General features: G+C 38.4%; 1 protein-coding gene across 1 annotated transcript; it reads right to left on the bottom strand.

The window, feature by feature from the left end:
- Positions 1-12,715: 12,715 nt before the first annotated feature.
- H2AJ (H2A.J histone) lies at positions 12,716-13,418 on the bottom strand. The gene has a single exon (XM_077170160.1). It carries the CDS (start codon positions 13,275-13,277, stop codon positions 12,888-12,890), a length of 390 nt encoding a protein of 129 aa, XP_077026275.1. The 5' UTR covers positions 13,278-13,418; the 3' UTR covers positions 12,716-12,887.
- Positions 13,419-14,009: the final 591 nt, after the last annotated feature.

The raw sequence follows: 14,009 nt of genomic DNA, 5'->3' as shown, positions 1-14,009 counted from the left end.
CTTTGAGTGTTTCATGGAGAAATGAATAAATGTTCTACACCAACCATCCTCTGTATTACTGGTAATGTATAAACTTGACACCTGGGCAGAAAAGAAGCAGGTATTTAGAACTCAGGTTTTAAAGAACTGCCTTTCTGGTACAGAATGAGCCTCTTAATGAAAATGTGAATTTAAGGGATAAAGAAAAGAAGTAATTCCTTGCCTTCAGGGTTACTATGTTGACCTTAGAAAAATTGACAAGTATTATAAATAGTATGACTTTTATTGCTTAGAAGATAATGAGTTTAATTCTCAGAGATTACTTACTTCCTCTAGAGTTTTGTGAATTGATACTAATTAAAAAAGGCTTTTTTTTCCAATTTCTAAATAATTAGAGAATCAGAAAAGATTACTTTCTTCTTGAATTGGTGGGCTTTTTGTGTTTTTTTATTAAGACATTAATGAATAAGATTAACACTTCATTTGCATTTTTATCATTTTCTTTACAGAGTGCTTTAAGAACTAATTCATCTACCCAATAATCTTGACATATACATTTCACAGATATTTTCACCATTTTTCAGATGAAAGCAGTAAATGAACCTTAGAGGGTTCATGTGATTTATGTATCTCACACAACCACACACAGATGTATGCATTGTGATTAGGCTAGGCCCACCTATTCTTACTTTCCTCTGTATTTTAAATGCCTTTACAGTGTTAATCCCTTACCATCAATATTTGGTAAATGGGATGTCCTAAAAAGATAGGACAGTAATAAAACCCTGATTCCTTTGATGGATTTTTGTTCTGAGATTGTAGGTATGTGTGGCTTTGCTAGGAAGTTATTCTTTTGAGATTAAAGCAAATCCTACCAAAGCACTCCTTAAGCCGTTGGACTTATTTTTAGTGTAATTAATAAAGGTCAGTGGGTGAACTGATTCTTTGTTTAGATGCAAGAATGGAATACAATTAATTATATTATCTAATCATATCTCAATTATACTTTCACCATTTTTAGAAGTATTTCCAAATGTCTGTAATCTTTCTAAAGTCTTCACTTAAAATTTACATTTTTTCTGGGAGAGATTAATCTTACGGAAGATAAACTGTTGACAGTTTATCTTAAAGGCCTTTCCTAATATTGCTAGTTTTATTTTCTGAATATTCTTTTAGTGATAAAATCTGAGATATTTGGTATATCAGCCATATCTACAGGAAAGGAATTCTGATTCTGGGTAGGCATTTATTGTGATAGTCATAATTTATTTACTTCATGATTTCATAAATATGCTTGCTTTGGTCAGATCACTGCTGTGAAATTTAAGCTTGTTATAAATCTTCAGTTAATTATATAGATAAGTTACTGTTCCTTAGCAAAGCATCACTTTATTACACATCAATTGCCTGTACAGATTTTTTTTTTTTTTTTTGGCATGGGTAGGCTCGGGGAATCGAAACCCGGTCTCCAGCATGGCAGACGAGAATTCTGCCCCTGAGCCACCATTGCGCCACCCTGTACAGGTCATTTTGAAATTCCTTTAACTCTTTCTCAAACTGGGCTATAATGTGACAAAATGTGAATAAAGGATCATCACGACTTTGTCATGACATGGGATCAGCAGTACTAGATGATCAGCACTACTAGATGTCCCAAGCTTCTCTCTAATTTCTCCTTTCATTTTATATATCCTAGTCTGTTCTTTATTACAGTATCTCCTTACATACAGTTGAAAAGGTGGGGATATTTATTTTTTTAATCATTTTTATTCTACTCAAGTAATGCTTCAGACACAGAAGATGGCATAATCACCACTTCATATAAAACCGCACACCCATATTCTGTCCCTAACTCAAATGGGAATAGGTCTTATATCTGAAATTTCATCAGCCAGAATGGTTTGTGGGACAAGGCTTATTGCAGGAATTCTGAAAGCTACTGCTAAGCCGAGCTGCAGATACATTTCTACAAATGAACCGTGGAGAAGTTGTTCTTATTTTTATGTCCCGGGAAATAAGGGCAGTTGGACTAAGCTGAAGCTGGGACTTTTGCAAGTCCAAAATAACTGCCTTTCTATTTCAGTTCTCTTTAAGAGGGCCATGCGCTTTGTGATGAAAAGTAGAAAGAGGATAAAAGGCAGATGGCTATAGACTGGGAACAAGCTGGGTTTTGCCTAATCATGTTCATTTTGCTTATGAGCAATAGCCAGGAGAAGAGGTTGGAGAATGAAGAGAATAAATATCTTTTAAAGAGAGATTTTTAAAAACATTTTTTTCTATAAATTTAAAATTAGTAAATATAATCTGGTCTAATGTTGCTGTAACCAAATAGAGAAAACATTTTTTTTTTAATTTTCAGTCTGCAAAGAGTAAACCATGGGTGATAAATACATTTTCCCTTAACATGTCAATCTGTTCAAAACAGTACTGCATTTGGTATCTTAAGCTTAAAAATAAGCTGTGTTTTCTACTGCAATTTGCCATAAGAATCCATATTTAGTAAGGACTATACTACATTTGCAGGAGATATATTTATCTTGGAGAATTAACACTTTAAATGAAAAACTTAAAAATGCATTTAGGGAATTTTTCTTTGGGGGGGGTCAAAAATTCTTTGCGAGGAAAATTAGAGTTTAAATCCATGGGATCTTAAGAAAAATTAAGTTGAAAGAGGAACAGAATTAACTGCACTATCATCACGTACCCATAAACTTTGACCCCAAGAAAATGGGTTGTGAGATACAGAAAGAAGGGAGATGAAAAGAGATATAAGTAGATTTGTGCAATCCTGTCTGGTTTCATAAAACAGCACCCACATATGAAAAGGCTATCTTATTCTCTTGAATGCTGAACTTTTTTTTCTGGAAGTAATAAAGTGTGCCATATTTAGAGACTTACTGAAAAGAAAACCATACATTCAAATAATACCTGGTGGCTTTCTTGGGTGAGGAAGGAATGAAAACAGTACAAATCCAACAACTGCTCCTAAGATTGCTCTTGCAAAGTAACCTAGATCACAGGAAAAGGTATTTTTAAATCCATATTTATACTGTTGAGAGTTTATTCATAAACATGTATTCATTAAAAAAAAATGTAAGGGTTAACGTCAAAAAGTGAAGAGTAGCATGAAAATGCCACATTTATGGAGAAATCACTAGTAGAGCAACACCAGTTATTTAAATAGGTGCTTTCTGTTTCCAATAGACCAGAACAGAATTCAACAAGCTTTAAAGAGCCAAATAGTTAATATTTTCATCTTCACAAGCCATACAATCTCTCAGAGCTACTCAACTCTGCCTTTTTGTGTGAAAACTGCCAAGAATACATAAATTGGCATGGCTGTGTTCCAGTAAAACTTTATTAACAAAAATGGGCAGTGGGCTGAATTTGGCCCACAAAATTGTAGTTTGCTGACTACCAGACTAGAGATTCAAAAGTTTATTTGTTCAGACTATCTGGATTTTTTTTAATGTACTCATGCCTGTTACTGCCTCAACCATAATCTGAAGCTGCATTGCAAAAGTGATGCCAACTCTCTCTCTCAGCCAACATGACAAGAAAACTCACTGCCCTCCCCCACTCTATGTGGGACATGACTTCCAAGGGTGTAAACCTTCCTGGCAACGTGGGACAAAAATCCCAGAATGAGCTGGGATTGACAAAACGTCAACCAAAAGGGGGAAGAGAGAAATGAGACGACGTCAGTGGCTGAGAGATTTCAAACAGTCTAGAGGCTATCCTGGAGGTTATTCTTATGCATTATATACCATCTTTTTAGTGAAGGTATAATGGAGAGGCTGGAGGGAAGTGCCGAAAATGTAGAATTGTGTTCCAGTAGCCATGTTTCTTGAAGATGATTGTATAATGATAAAGCTTTTGCAATGTGACTACGAGATTGTGAAAACCTTGTGGCTGACGCTCCTTTTATCTACCTTATGGACAGATGAGTAAAACATATGGACTAAAAATAAATAAATAATAGGGGGACAAATGTTAAAATAAATTTAGTAGATTGAAATGCTAGTGATCAATGAAAGGGAGTGATAAGAGGTATAGAAAAAAATAGGGGAAACAAAGGCTAAAATATATTGGGTAGATGGAAATACTAGCAGTCAGTGAGAGGAAGGGGTAAAGGGTATGGAATGTATGAAGTTTTTTCTTTTTTCTTTTTCTGAATTGATGCGAATGTTCTAAGAAATTATCATGATGATGAATATGCAACTATGTGATGATATTGTGAGTTATTGATTATATACCAAGAATGGAACGATCATATGGTAAGAATGTTCATGTTTGTATGTTATTGTTTAAAAAAAAAAAAAAAGTGATGCCAAACAGCTTGTTTTTATATTTAAGCAATGTGCAATTATATGCTTACAAGAACTGTTCATTGTTTGGCCCCCTAGGATGAAATTCCACCCTTAAAATTCCAAAAATACTGTGTCAGCTAGCTATATTTGGAGTTCCTTGGCTTTTCATCATATGGCTATGCACATGGCAATTAAATTCTTTCTCTTCCAGGCTCTGTTGACATCCAGCTTCTGGCTGCTCCCCTGGCTTTCTCTCTGTGGGATTAAAACCCATACTGAGTCAGTGGAGCCAAGGCTTAATTAAAGTAACCCTCATCGAGAAAGTAGTATTTACAATGGGTTCACACCTAAGGAATGGATTAAGATTAAGAATATATTTTTCTGGGATACAAAAGTTCAAGCCATCACAACCCGCTGCCACTGATGCACAATGTAGCAGCAGAGCCAGAGATGCCCTTTCCTCCTTGTGCTGGTTTGAAAAGATGTATGGAACCTAGAAAAGCCATGTTTTAATCAAAATCCCATTTCATAAAGGCAGAATAATCCCTATTCAATATCACGCTTGAATCTGTAATTAGATCATCTCTCTGGAGATGTAACCCAATCAAGAGTGGTTGTTAAAGTGGATTAGGTGACTTCATGTAAATGAGTAAGGGCAGGAAGATGCATTAGACCATTGCATGGTGGGGGATGATGTCGAAAGGGAAGAATTTGGGGTTTTTTACTAAGGTTGTATGGTGGTGTCATTATTCAGGTAATAACACATATAGAATACTTTACTGTGTGCCAGAATTCTTCTAGGCCCTTTATGTGTATTAGTTTATTTAATCCTGACAAAAACCTGTGAGGTAGGTTCTGTAATATCCCACACTTCACAGATAAAACTTGCCCGTGATTACACACAACTAGTAAGTAGTGGAGCAGAAAGTCATTCTGTGCAGTTTAGCTTAGTGGACTGGGAGAAGTGGGCATAGAATGATAAGAATTGGTCCAGTTTGGGAACAGGCTGAGGCGGAGGTTCTCTTCTTCTTTGTTTTTTTTTTTTTAGTTTTAAGATTTCTTTATATATTTTGTATTATATGAAATTAGATATTATATAATTAGATATGAGTTTTACAAATATTTTTTGTCAGTCTGTGGCTTGTCTTTTTTCTTTTTTTATTATTCAATATAACAACATACAAACACATTCTTACCATATGATCATTCCATTCTTGATACATAATCAATAACTCACAATATCATCACATAGTTGTATAATCATTATCATTTCTTAGCACATTTGCATCAATTCACAAAAATAAATAAAAAGGAAACAAAAAAATTCATATATATCATACCCCTTATCCCTCCCTTTCATTGATCACCAACACTTCAATCTACTAAATTTATTTTAACATTTGTTCCCCTTATTATTTATTTATTTTTAATCCATATGTTTTACACATCTGTTGATATGGTAGATAAAAGAAGCATCAGACACAAGTTTTTCACAATCACACAGTCACACTGCGAAAGCTGTATCATTATACCATCCTTCAAGAAACACAGCTACTGGAACACAGCTCTACGTTTTGAGGCTGAGGTTCTTGTTAGATAACTTTGTGGATATGTTAAATAGGAAGGTGAAGTATGAAGCTCAGAAGTCAGGTAGGGTATATATATCATTAACACAATGAAAAATAGCAGAACACAAAAGGGAAAGAGAAAAGTGAAGCAGAAAATTAAAGGTAATCATCATAACAATAGCATAATTTATTGAGTTTTTACCATACATGGATCAGTCACTAAGTACTTTATAATAAAGGAGAGATTATTATCCTGCTTTTATGCATGAGAAAACCAAGGCTTATCAAGCTTATGAGTAAATGCCAGGATTTTTTTCTGACATGAGTTCAAATCAGAATAATATTATCATTAAAACATAATTTATTACTAGAAAAGCATGGAATACCATGTTAAAGGAACCAGAATATTCATAACCTAAATGAAGATATATACAAAAAGATAAATTTTCACTGATGAATATGAAAACAAGGGGATGCTTTTAGAGCACTCAGAGGTTAAAAATACATAAATGTGAGACTGAAATACTGAGACAGTTGCTCTGCCTGCATTCTCCACCAAAAAGATAAAAAAGACAGTTGCTCTCTCCTTTGTATGGCGCACGGACCCTGCCAATATTGGCTTTGAGCTGTCTTTGTCTCCTTCCACTGCTATAACCCCTCTTCTAAGTGTTATATATTTTTTCAACTATTGAGAAAAGGAAAAGCAGTCCATGACAGCTAGCAACTGGCCTACTATCATCAGCCAGGCCTTGGTATTAAAAGGTGACCCAACACTGACAACCATGCAGTGGTATTTTTTTAAACACAATTTCACAGAACACCAACACCAGACAAGACTACCCTGTGACTGTGAAGGATCAAAATAATAATAAGACTACTCTGTAATCATGTCTGAACACAAACAAAAACACAAGCATTGTCCAAACCACAAAAATGCCAAAGAGCCCTCTATCTTGGCCAATATGTAGTAGCATATTTACCAATTACAGCTTTAGCCTGCTTCATTCCTTGCAACTTCTAGGTAAGATTTATTAAGATGTCCAGTTATAGACTTACCCCTACTTCCTATAGCATACACTCCAGAGCAAAGGCACCAATCAACTAATACAAACCCAAGTTTTATAATAAATCCTTTCTGATACTTATACTGAGATGCCCCATGCTTCCTCATGGTGTGTGTTCTCTCTTGCTGCAATGATTGGAAACCCAACTTGTTCAATTACAAGTGTGTTCTTTGTGGTCTTTGCCCAGAAGGCATAGACAAAAATACAGATTCATTGAGATTGGGCTAAAGTACATATTGCCTTATACCTGGACTCTCAATTCAGTAGTAGCACAGATACCTGAGACCCCTTGTGATTCTGTTTGAGATGCCACACTCATGCCTGGGAGGTAAATTCGTGCTGAAAACAGTTCCTATGTTTTGTTGAAGCTCTTCAATGCTGAATGCATTTTGTTTCCTTAGGAACAAGGTTTCTGGGAATTTTTTGATCTGACTAGGTTTGAATTCTTTGGTAAAACTTTTTAGCCTCCTATCCCCTGCTCTTATGACCTGCCAGCTTGTTTAAGAAGAAAGTCTATAGAGGATGATCATATGTCATAAATCTCTCTTGAGCTGGTCCCCAGGAGATGAGGAGGAGTTCAGAAGGTCTCCTCAGACCAGTAACCTTAAGCCAAATTTTTCTTCAGGTCACTATTTCCAAACCTTATAAGGACTTCTTCCTCAGCCTTGTCTTCGTACTTTTGAAAACTGGTTTGTTTAGTTAGTCTGCATGTAATCAAAATGTTTAGTCTGGCTCCAAGCTCGGAGATCCTAAGTTATATATACACCATCTTGCAGACCACTGCATTTCTCCTGGGGTTTGCACAATCTAAAACTGTGCCTCTTTCAGACCAAATAACAGCCTTCTCCATGTTTTCTCACTATAATGCTTATCTGTACATTCATCTATCTAACTGGTAGTTTCATTAGGGACATTTTTGGAAATGCAGTAGACCATGGGGATTTTCGACACGAACAAGACAGGTCATTGAAAAATACTTTAAAACAGAAGTCAAGAGAAACCCTACATAAGCAATTTGTTTAACATAGGACTCATTCCTTCTTCATTTCCATACTTCAAGGATCAATAAATACTGACTTTTTCATAGTACATCCTGATAAAATTATCAAAGGCCTGAATTATGTCTAAACTGGTTGTCATTCTCTTTTGAGTCTATGTTAAAATCTATTTTTTTATACCTAATTTCTTTCCTGTCCTTGAAAAGAGAAAAAAACAAATTAAACTTACACTGACAATTTCATAACTACCTAAAGTCAGCTTTTTGTTGTTGTTCCTCTTCCTCCTTGTTTTCTACCCTTGTGAAACTAAATATCAAAACATCAACTAGATTCAAAAAAAAGTTTGGCAGGGTAAATTTTCTTATAATTTAAATGTTCTAAAATTTCCTACATTAGTTTTGTGAATTAGTGTCTTGTTTAAAGTTAAAACTCATATGTAAAAAAAAAAATGTTCAGCTAAAGAGAACAATAAGGAGTTATCTTTTTAATAATGTTTTTTTGGAGGAAGTACATGGGCCAAGAACTGAACCTGGGTCTCCTGCCTAGCATGTGAGAAGCAATCCCAATAAGGGGTATCTTATTTTTTTTTTGGCATGGGCAGGCTCCGGGAATTGAACCCGGGTCTCCTGCATGTTTAAATTTTAGAACATTTAAATTATAAGAAAATTTACCCTGCCAAACTTTTTTTTGAATCTAGTTGATGTTTTGATATTTAGTTTCACAAGGGTAGAAAACAAGGAGGAAGAGGAACAGCAACAAAAAGCTGACTTTAGGTAGTTATGAAATTGTCAGTGTAAGTTTAATTTGTTTTTTTCTCTTTTCAAGGACAGGAAAGAAATTAGGTATAAAAAGAATTAGGGTTTCTTTTTAAAGAATTTGTCAGTATTCTACTTGACCTTTTTAAAAAATGTTTTTTGTAGTTACCATAATACACCTCATGTCTGTAAGTGCAATGCAAAAAGGTAAAGGTTAAAAATGTATATCTATTCTGGAGCCATTAGCAGAGTGAGCCTGTTTGTCGGCATTTCCATTCTGTGGAAAATGTATTAACTTTTAAAGAATATTTTCTAGTTACATGGCAAAACATAAGGCAATTAGGGGGTGCCAAGAACACTGATTGAAATTGTGAAAAATCTCTATCCCTTGACACTGTTTCCTCCTGGTTTCTTTCAGGCCATGTTTTGTCATCTCCTTAGTGGACTCTTCTTCTTCTGCCAGTCACTTAAATCTCATACATCCCAGTGTTTCCTCTTGGCTGCAGCTATTTTCACTCTATACATACTCCCTGGATGACTTCAACCGCGCTGGCCATTTTAATCATGATTTCCAAATTCTTATCTCCAGGTTAGGCCTTTTCTCTTGTATTGATACTCACATCCACTTGTGGGCATAATCTTTTGACCCCAATGCCTTTGCACATGCTACCTCTCTGCCTAGATCACCATGTCATTATGTCAGGCTAACTCTTAGACCTAGACCTATTTCAGATGTCACTCCTCCTATCAGAGAGTGTCACCATCAGGCTGAGTGATACAGGTATCCTTATTTCCTATTCTTATAACACCCTGAGCTTCAATTTAGTTACATGTAGCCCATTATAATATAATCATTTTTTGAGTCCGTGTTCCACATTAAACCATGAGTTCCTAAGCACAGGTTACCAACCAGAAATTTTTAAAAGGTAGCACATAGTATATGCTCAACAGATTGTTGAACAACCAGGTTCCATTTTTAATCCGAATGGCTGCAAGTAATGCATACTAAGAAGTCATTAATTCCAAACCAGGCTGAGTTTAGGGGGAAATACAAATTTCACAAATTATTTATTACTTTTTTCTGTTATAGTTGAAATTATGAATTTCCTATAATTAGTAAAACAGTACTAGACTTATTTATATGGTTTATTTCCATAAAAGTCACAGGATTGCTAAAATGCCATGTTTACTATTTCAGTAGGTCCCATAACTACTGCTACTTGCTCTAAATCCACTTTCACTTAGAAATTAATAGCTACTAGAAACTGAGCACTTTTCTATGAGGGACTTAGTGTCCTCATTCACACAGAAGACATTTGAACCTAGAGATCATTCTAGACAGCTTGAGTTTGCACTCTTGCACACCATACATATGACCTTTCAATAGAGGGTGAGATACCCTATATTTTCAATATTACTTTGTGTAGAGTTTGAATGCCAGACATCACCAATCACCGGGCTGAACTAAATCTTCTAATTGCAGACAGACAAAACTAGACAGACCAGTTCTCAGGGATGAAAACATAAGACTGGCCCTGCAGGAAAAAAAAAAAATTAGTTCGTCACAGCCTGCCACACTAAAAAAGGCTTATCTCCTCAGGAAAGGGCACCTGTCTGTAAACAAAACTATGGATAAACCTATTGAAAATCAGAATTCAGTACCCATCAGTTATTTGTCATGCCTTCTTCCATATATATGGTCTCATGTTGAAGAAACAATGGCCTGTAAGTTAACAATACATTGGAAATTACTCTCAAAGACCACAGGCTGAACTGATTTTGCAGAAGGCATCATTTATAGCTGCCATTAAATTATTCAGGTTAAAACACTCTCAAAAACAGGAATGGTGAGATGTATTGAGGGGAATTCCTGGAGTTGTGCAGCTGGAAGTGGGGTGGAGCTGGAGGTACTTATCATACTTCGTATTTTGTATGTTTTGCAATTCCAGTGACAATGAACTCCATGACTCTTTAAAGGAAAAGACAAAGCATTTTTTTCTTAGAAATATTTTGATGACCCTTGTCCCCATTTCTCTGCCATTTTGGTCATAATCTTTCAGATGCCTCAAATCTTTTTAAAATTATTCTTAACTGTCAAAGTAACACTTGATATTTACATAACTATTTTTTTGGTCCACTGCTCTACCCTCCCAAGTGGTAACATTAAGAATGAATCCTAACCATTGGGGACACACACACACACACACACACACACACACACACACACATGCGCGCGCGCGCACAAAGAATTCCTATTATGGTTGTGGTTACCTATCCTTAACCTATAAGAATAAATCTATGTCCACTGGAAAAAAGAACATCTTTCAGTTTTGGGGCACATGAAGTAAATAAACAATCTCAATCCTCAAAGCAGGGGTTATGACTATTTCACATATGAGAAAACTGAGCCTTAGAAAGTTCGAGCTATTCTGGGTGGAGAATGGGGTTAGAGGAAATGGCTGGATGCCCTAGAATGGGTCTGTGGTACCCTTGGCGTCTATTCTCCTTAGTCATTGGGGTTATAGCCTGCCTTTAGGCATGTGTGACCTGAACTTTGCACAAATCAGGTATGACCACTCAGGAATAATCCCAACATGAATTCCACAAACGACAGAGAAAGACAAGTATTAACAGAAGCTGAAAGGGGATCCTTCCTCTACTATTAGCTTATTTATTTGTTCATCATCTTGTTTTCAAGAGCCAAAGATAAAAGTGATCTCCAAGAATGGAAGTCTGGTTGGCCGAATTCACAGCTGTACTCCCGTTCCCTAGCACAAAGCATGATGTACACTGGGGCTCAATAATTACCAGGGAGGGAATAAATAATGTCCACGTGGGAGATCGGACCATTAGTAAGGATAAATACATACTATTTTTTCTCAGGAAGACTTCAATTTTGACTCACAGGCAAGATAAGCCCAAACACATGAGATCTAAACTGGGATCATTATTATGGATCCTGTGGGTCAGGATGAAGATTGCTGAGAAGGATGAAATAAAGTGTCACCCAAACACAGAATAGGATTGTTGGTGTTAAACTTTTAACAGTAGATTCTTGATTTGAAAATGCATTTCTCCCCACACAAGTCATTTGGCCTTGCCTTTGCTCACATATTTATTAAGGCAAACCCTGCCATTAAGCAATGGAACCCCTATAGGCATTGTTGTAAAGTCATTACTTCAGGCCAGTGGTGGACCATATGGAATTTCAAGCAGGTTATTTGTTAAGTAAGAAAAACGCTTTAAAGCAGGGGATTCTTTGTTGTAGTAAAGCAAAAGCAAACCGATTACAAAGGAGTACAATATGATGGCGTCAAGACCCTACTTAAATCAGAAACTTAAGAAAATCATTTGCAATGCTGATAGGTGCTTCAGTTCTGCCTATGAATGCGAGGGATACGAATTTCCCATCTCATGACTCACGATTCTGTATACGGTATGCTCCCCTCATGAAAAAAACAAAACAAAACAAAACAAAAAACCGCGAATCAAACATAAGTGTGCTAAATAAAAGTGTCTGAATTTCAACACCCAAAAACACAACAGTCATCAGGCTAATTTCTTAAGTTGATGGCGCGTCATCAAAGCCACCACCCTTGGAAGACATAAGTTACTCTACCTTTTGAAAAGGACGGGGAGTGAAGTGAAAATGGCCCCAGAGACAACTTCCTGCCCGGGAAGGGCTCGGGCCTTTGGTCCACTTCCGACAACTGGGCCTTGAACCGCCCACAGATAGCACTAAAAAGTTAAAAGCCTAGGGAAGGGGTGTAAAAAAAAAATACCTCCCGCCGCTTGAACGTTTACTTCGGCTCTTCCTTTGCCTTAAGGCGAGCGAGGAGCATCTAACCCTGCTTTTTTCCGGGCCAGTGGGTCCCTCCAGATCTCCCTGCTCAGCCCATAAAGGCTCAAAGGGGACCTGCGGACCAGAAAGTGGCCCAAACCCACCACAAGAACCTGCACCTAGAGTTTCCCGGCCGCCCCCTCCCCCCGGCTCGGGATAATCCGGCAGATCCCCGCGACTACACAGCTTTCTCGACCAAATGATTTTCACCGACTTTATTGGTCCCCGACCCAGGCGGGCCGCTCTAGATGTCCACTAGACCGCGCCGACCCTCCATGACGCCCAGCACATTCAAAGACACTGAGAACGGCTAACAAGGAGGTTCTGGCCGGGGAACCCAGCTAGCCTCGCTTCCAGGGGGCGGCGTTGGGATCATTTGCTCTTCGTCTTCTGACTCTCCGTCTTTTTGGGCAACAACACAGCCTGGATGTTGGGCAGGACGCCGCCCTGAGCGATGGTCACTTTCCCCAGCAGCTTGTTCAGCTCCTCGTCGTTGCGGATGGCGAGCTGCAGGTGGCGAGGGATGATCCTGGTCTTCTTGTTGTCGCGGGCGGCGTTGCCAGCCAATTCCAGGATCTCTGCGGTCAGGTACTCCAACACCGCTGCCAGGTACACCGGCGCCCCGGCGCCCACTCGCTCCGCGTAGTTTCCTTTGCGCAGTAATCTGTGCACTCGACCCACCGGAAACTGCAGGCCCGCGCGTGAGGACCGTGATTTGGCCTTTGCCCGCACTTTGCCGCCCTGCTTCCCACGACCGGACATGCTCGGCTCTCACTCAAGCCTCCAGAGAGGACAAACGACGCAGGACCTGGGTCTCGGCTCGAGAATGCAGCGAGCCACACAGGAACTGCCTCTACCTGTTTGTGTCCACTAAGCAGCGCCTTCCCATTGGACGCCTCAACATCCCTCGGCTCCAGTGACCAATGGCAGGCAGGCTCTGCTCGCAGTTCGCGAGTTAGCAGAGGGACCGCCTTCTCCAGCTTTCTCCAATCAAAAGAGGAAAACTCCTAATCCTCATTTACATAGCCTCTAATATGAATACCGTGGGGTGGCGTTTGGGGACCCGGCTGAATTTAGCCAAGAAAAGTCCTGAGAATTAAGGAAGCATGGTTGGATACGGGAAAACCCACAAGGGGAGCTCCTTCATGCACTAATAACGTAGCGCTGGAGCACGAGATATCCCTAGCAATGGAGGTCGCACCCTGTGCCAGACCTAGCTATGCTCTCTAGGTGGACTTTTTCTCATTTAATACGGCGTCAAAGCAAGGTGCTTTTCTGATTCGAGAGCCGGTGCTTTAAGGGAACGCTGTTCCCCCAAGCGAAATCACAACTTCCCTACCGAATTCTCCAAGCCCAGTACACGCTACGTTGGCTTTTCCTTAAAACAAAGCCACTGCAACCCAGATGCCCCCCTTAGCCAAATGGTGTAGGAAGAATCTGACCACCAGACATTTTAACTACACCGGACGGTACTATATCCCCGCCGCCTCACCC

Source organism: Tamandua tetradactyla, chromosome 7 (assembly GCF_023851605.1).
Source record: "Tamandua tetradactyla isolate mTamTet1 chromosome 7, mTamTet1.pri, whole genome shotgun sequence".
NCBI lineage: Eukaryota > Metazoa > Chordata > Mammalia > Pilosa > Myrmecophagidae > Tamandua > Tamandua tetradactyla.
This window is presented reverse-complemented; position numbering and strand designations above follow the sequence as displayed.

Bases quoted from the DNA above. Each gene is read 5' to 3' on its own strand.
- H2AJ (XM_077170160.1), bottom strand. From the start codon at position 13,277: ATGTCCGGTCGTGGGAAGCAGGGCGGCAAAGTGCGGGCAAAGGCCAAA.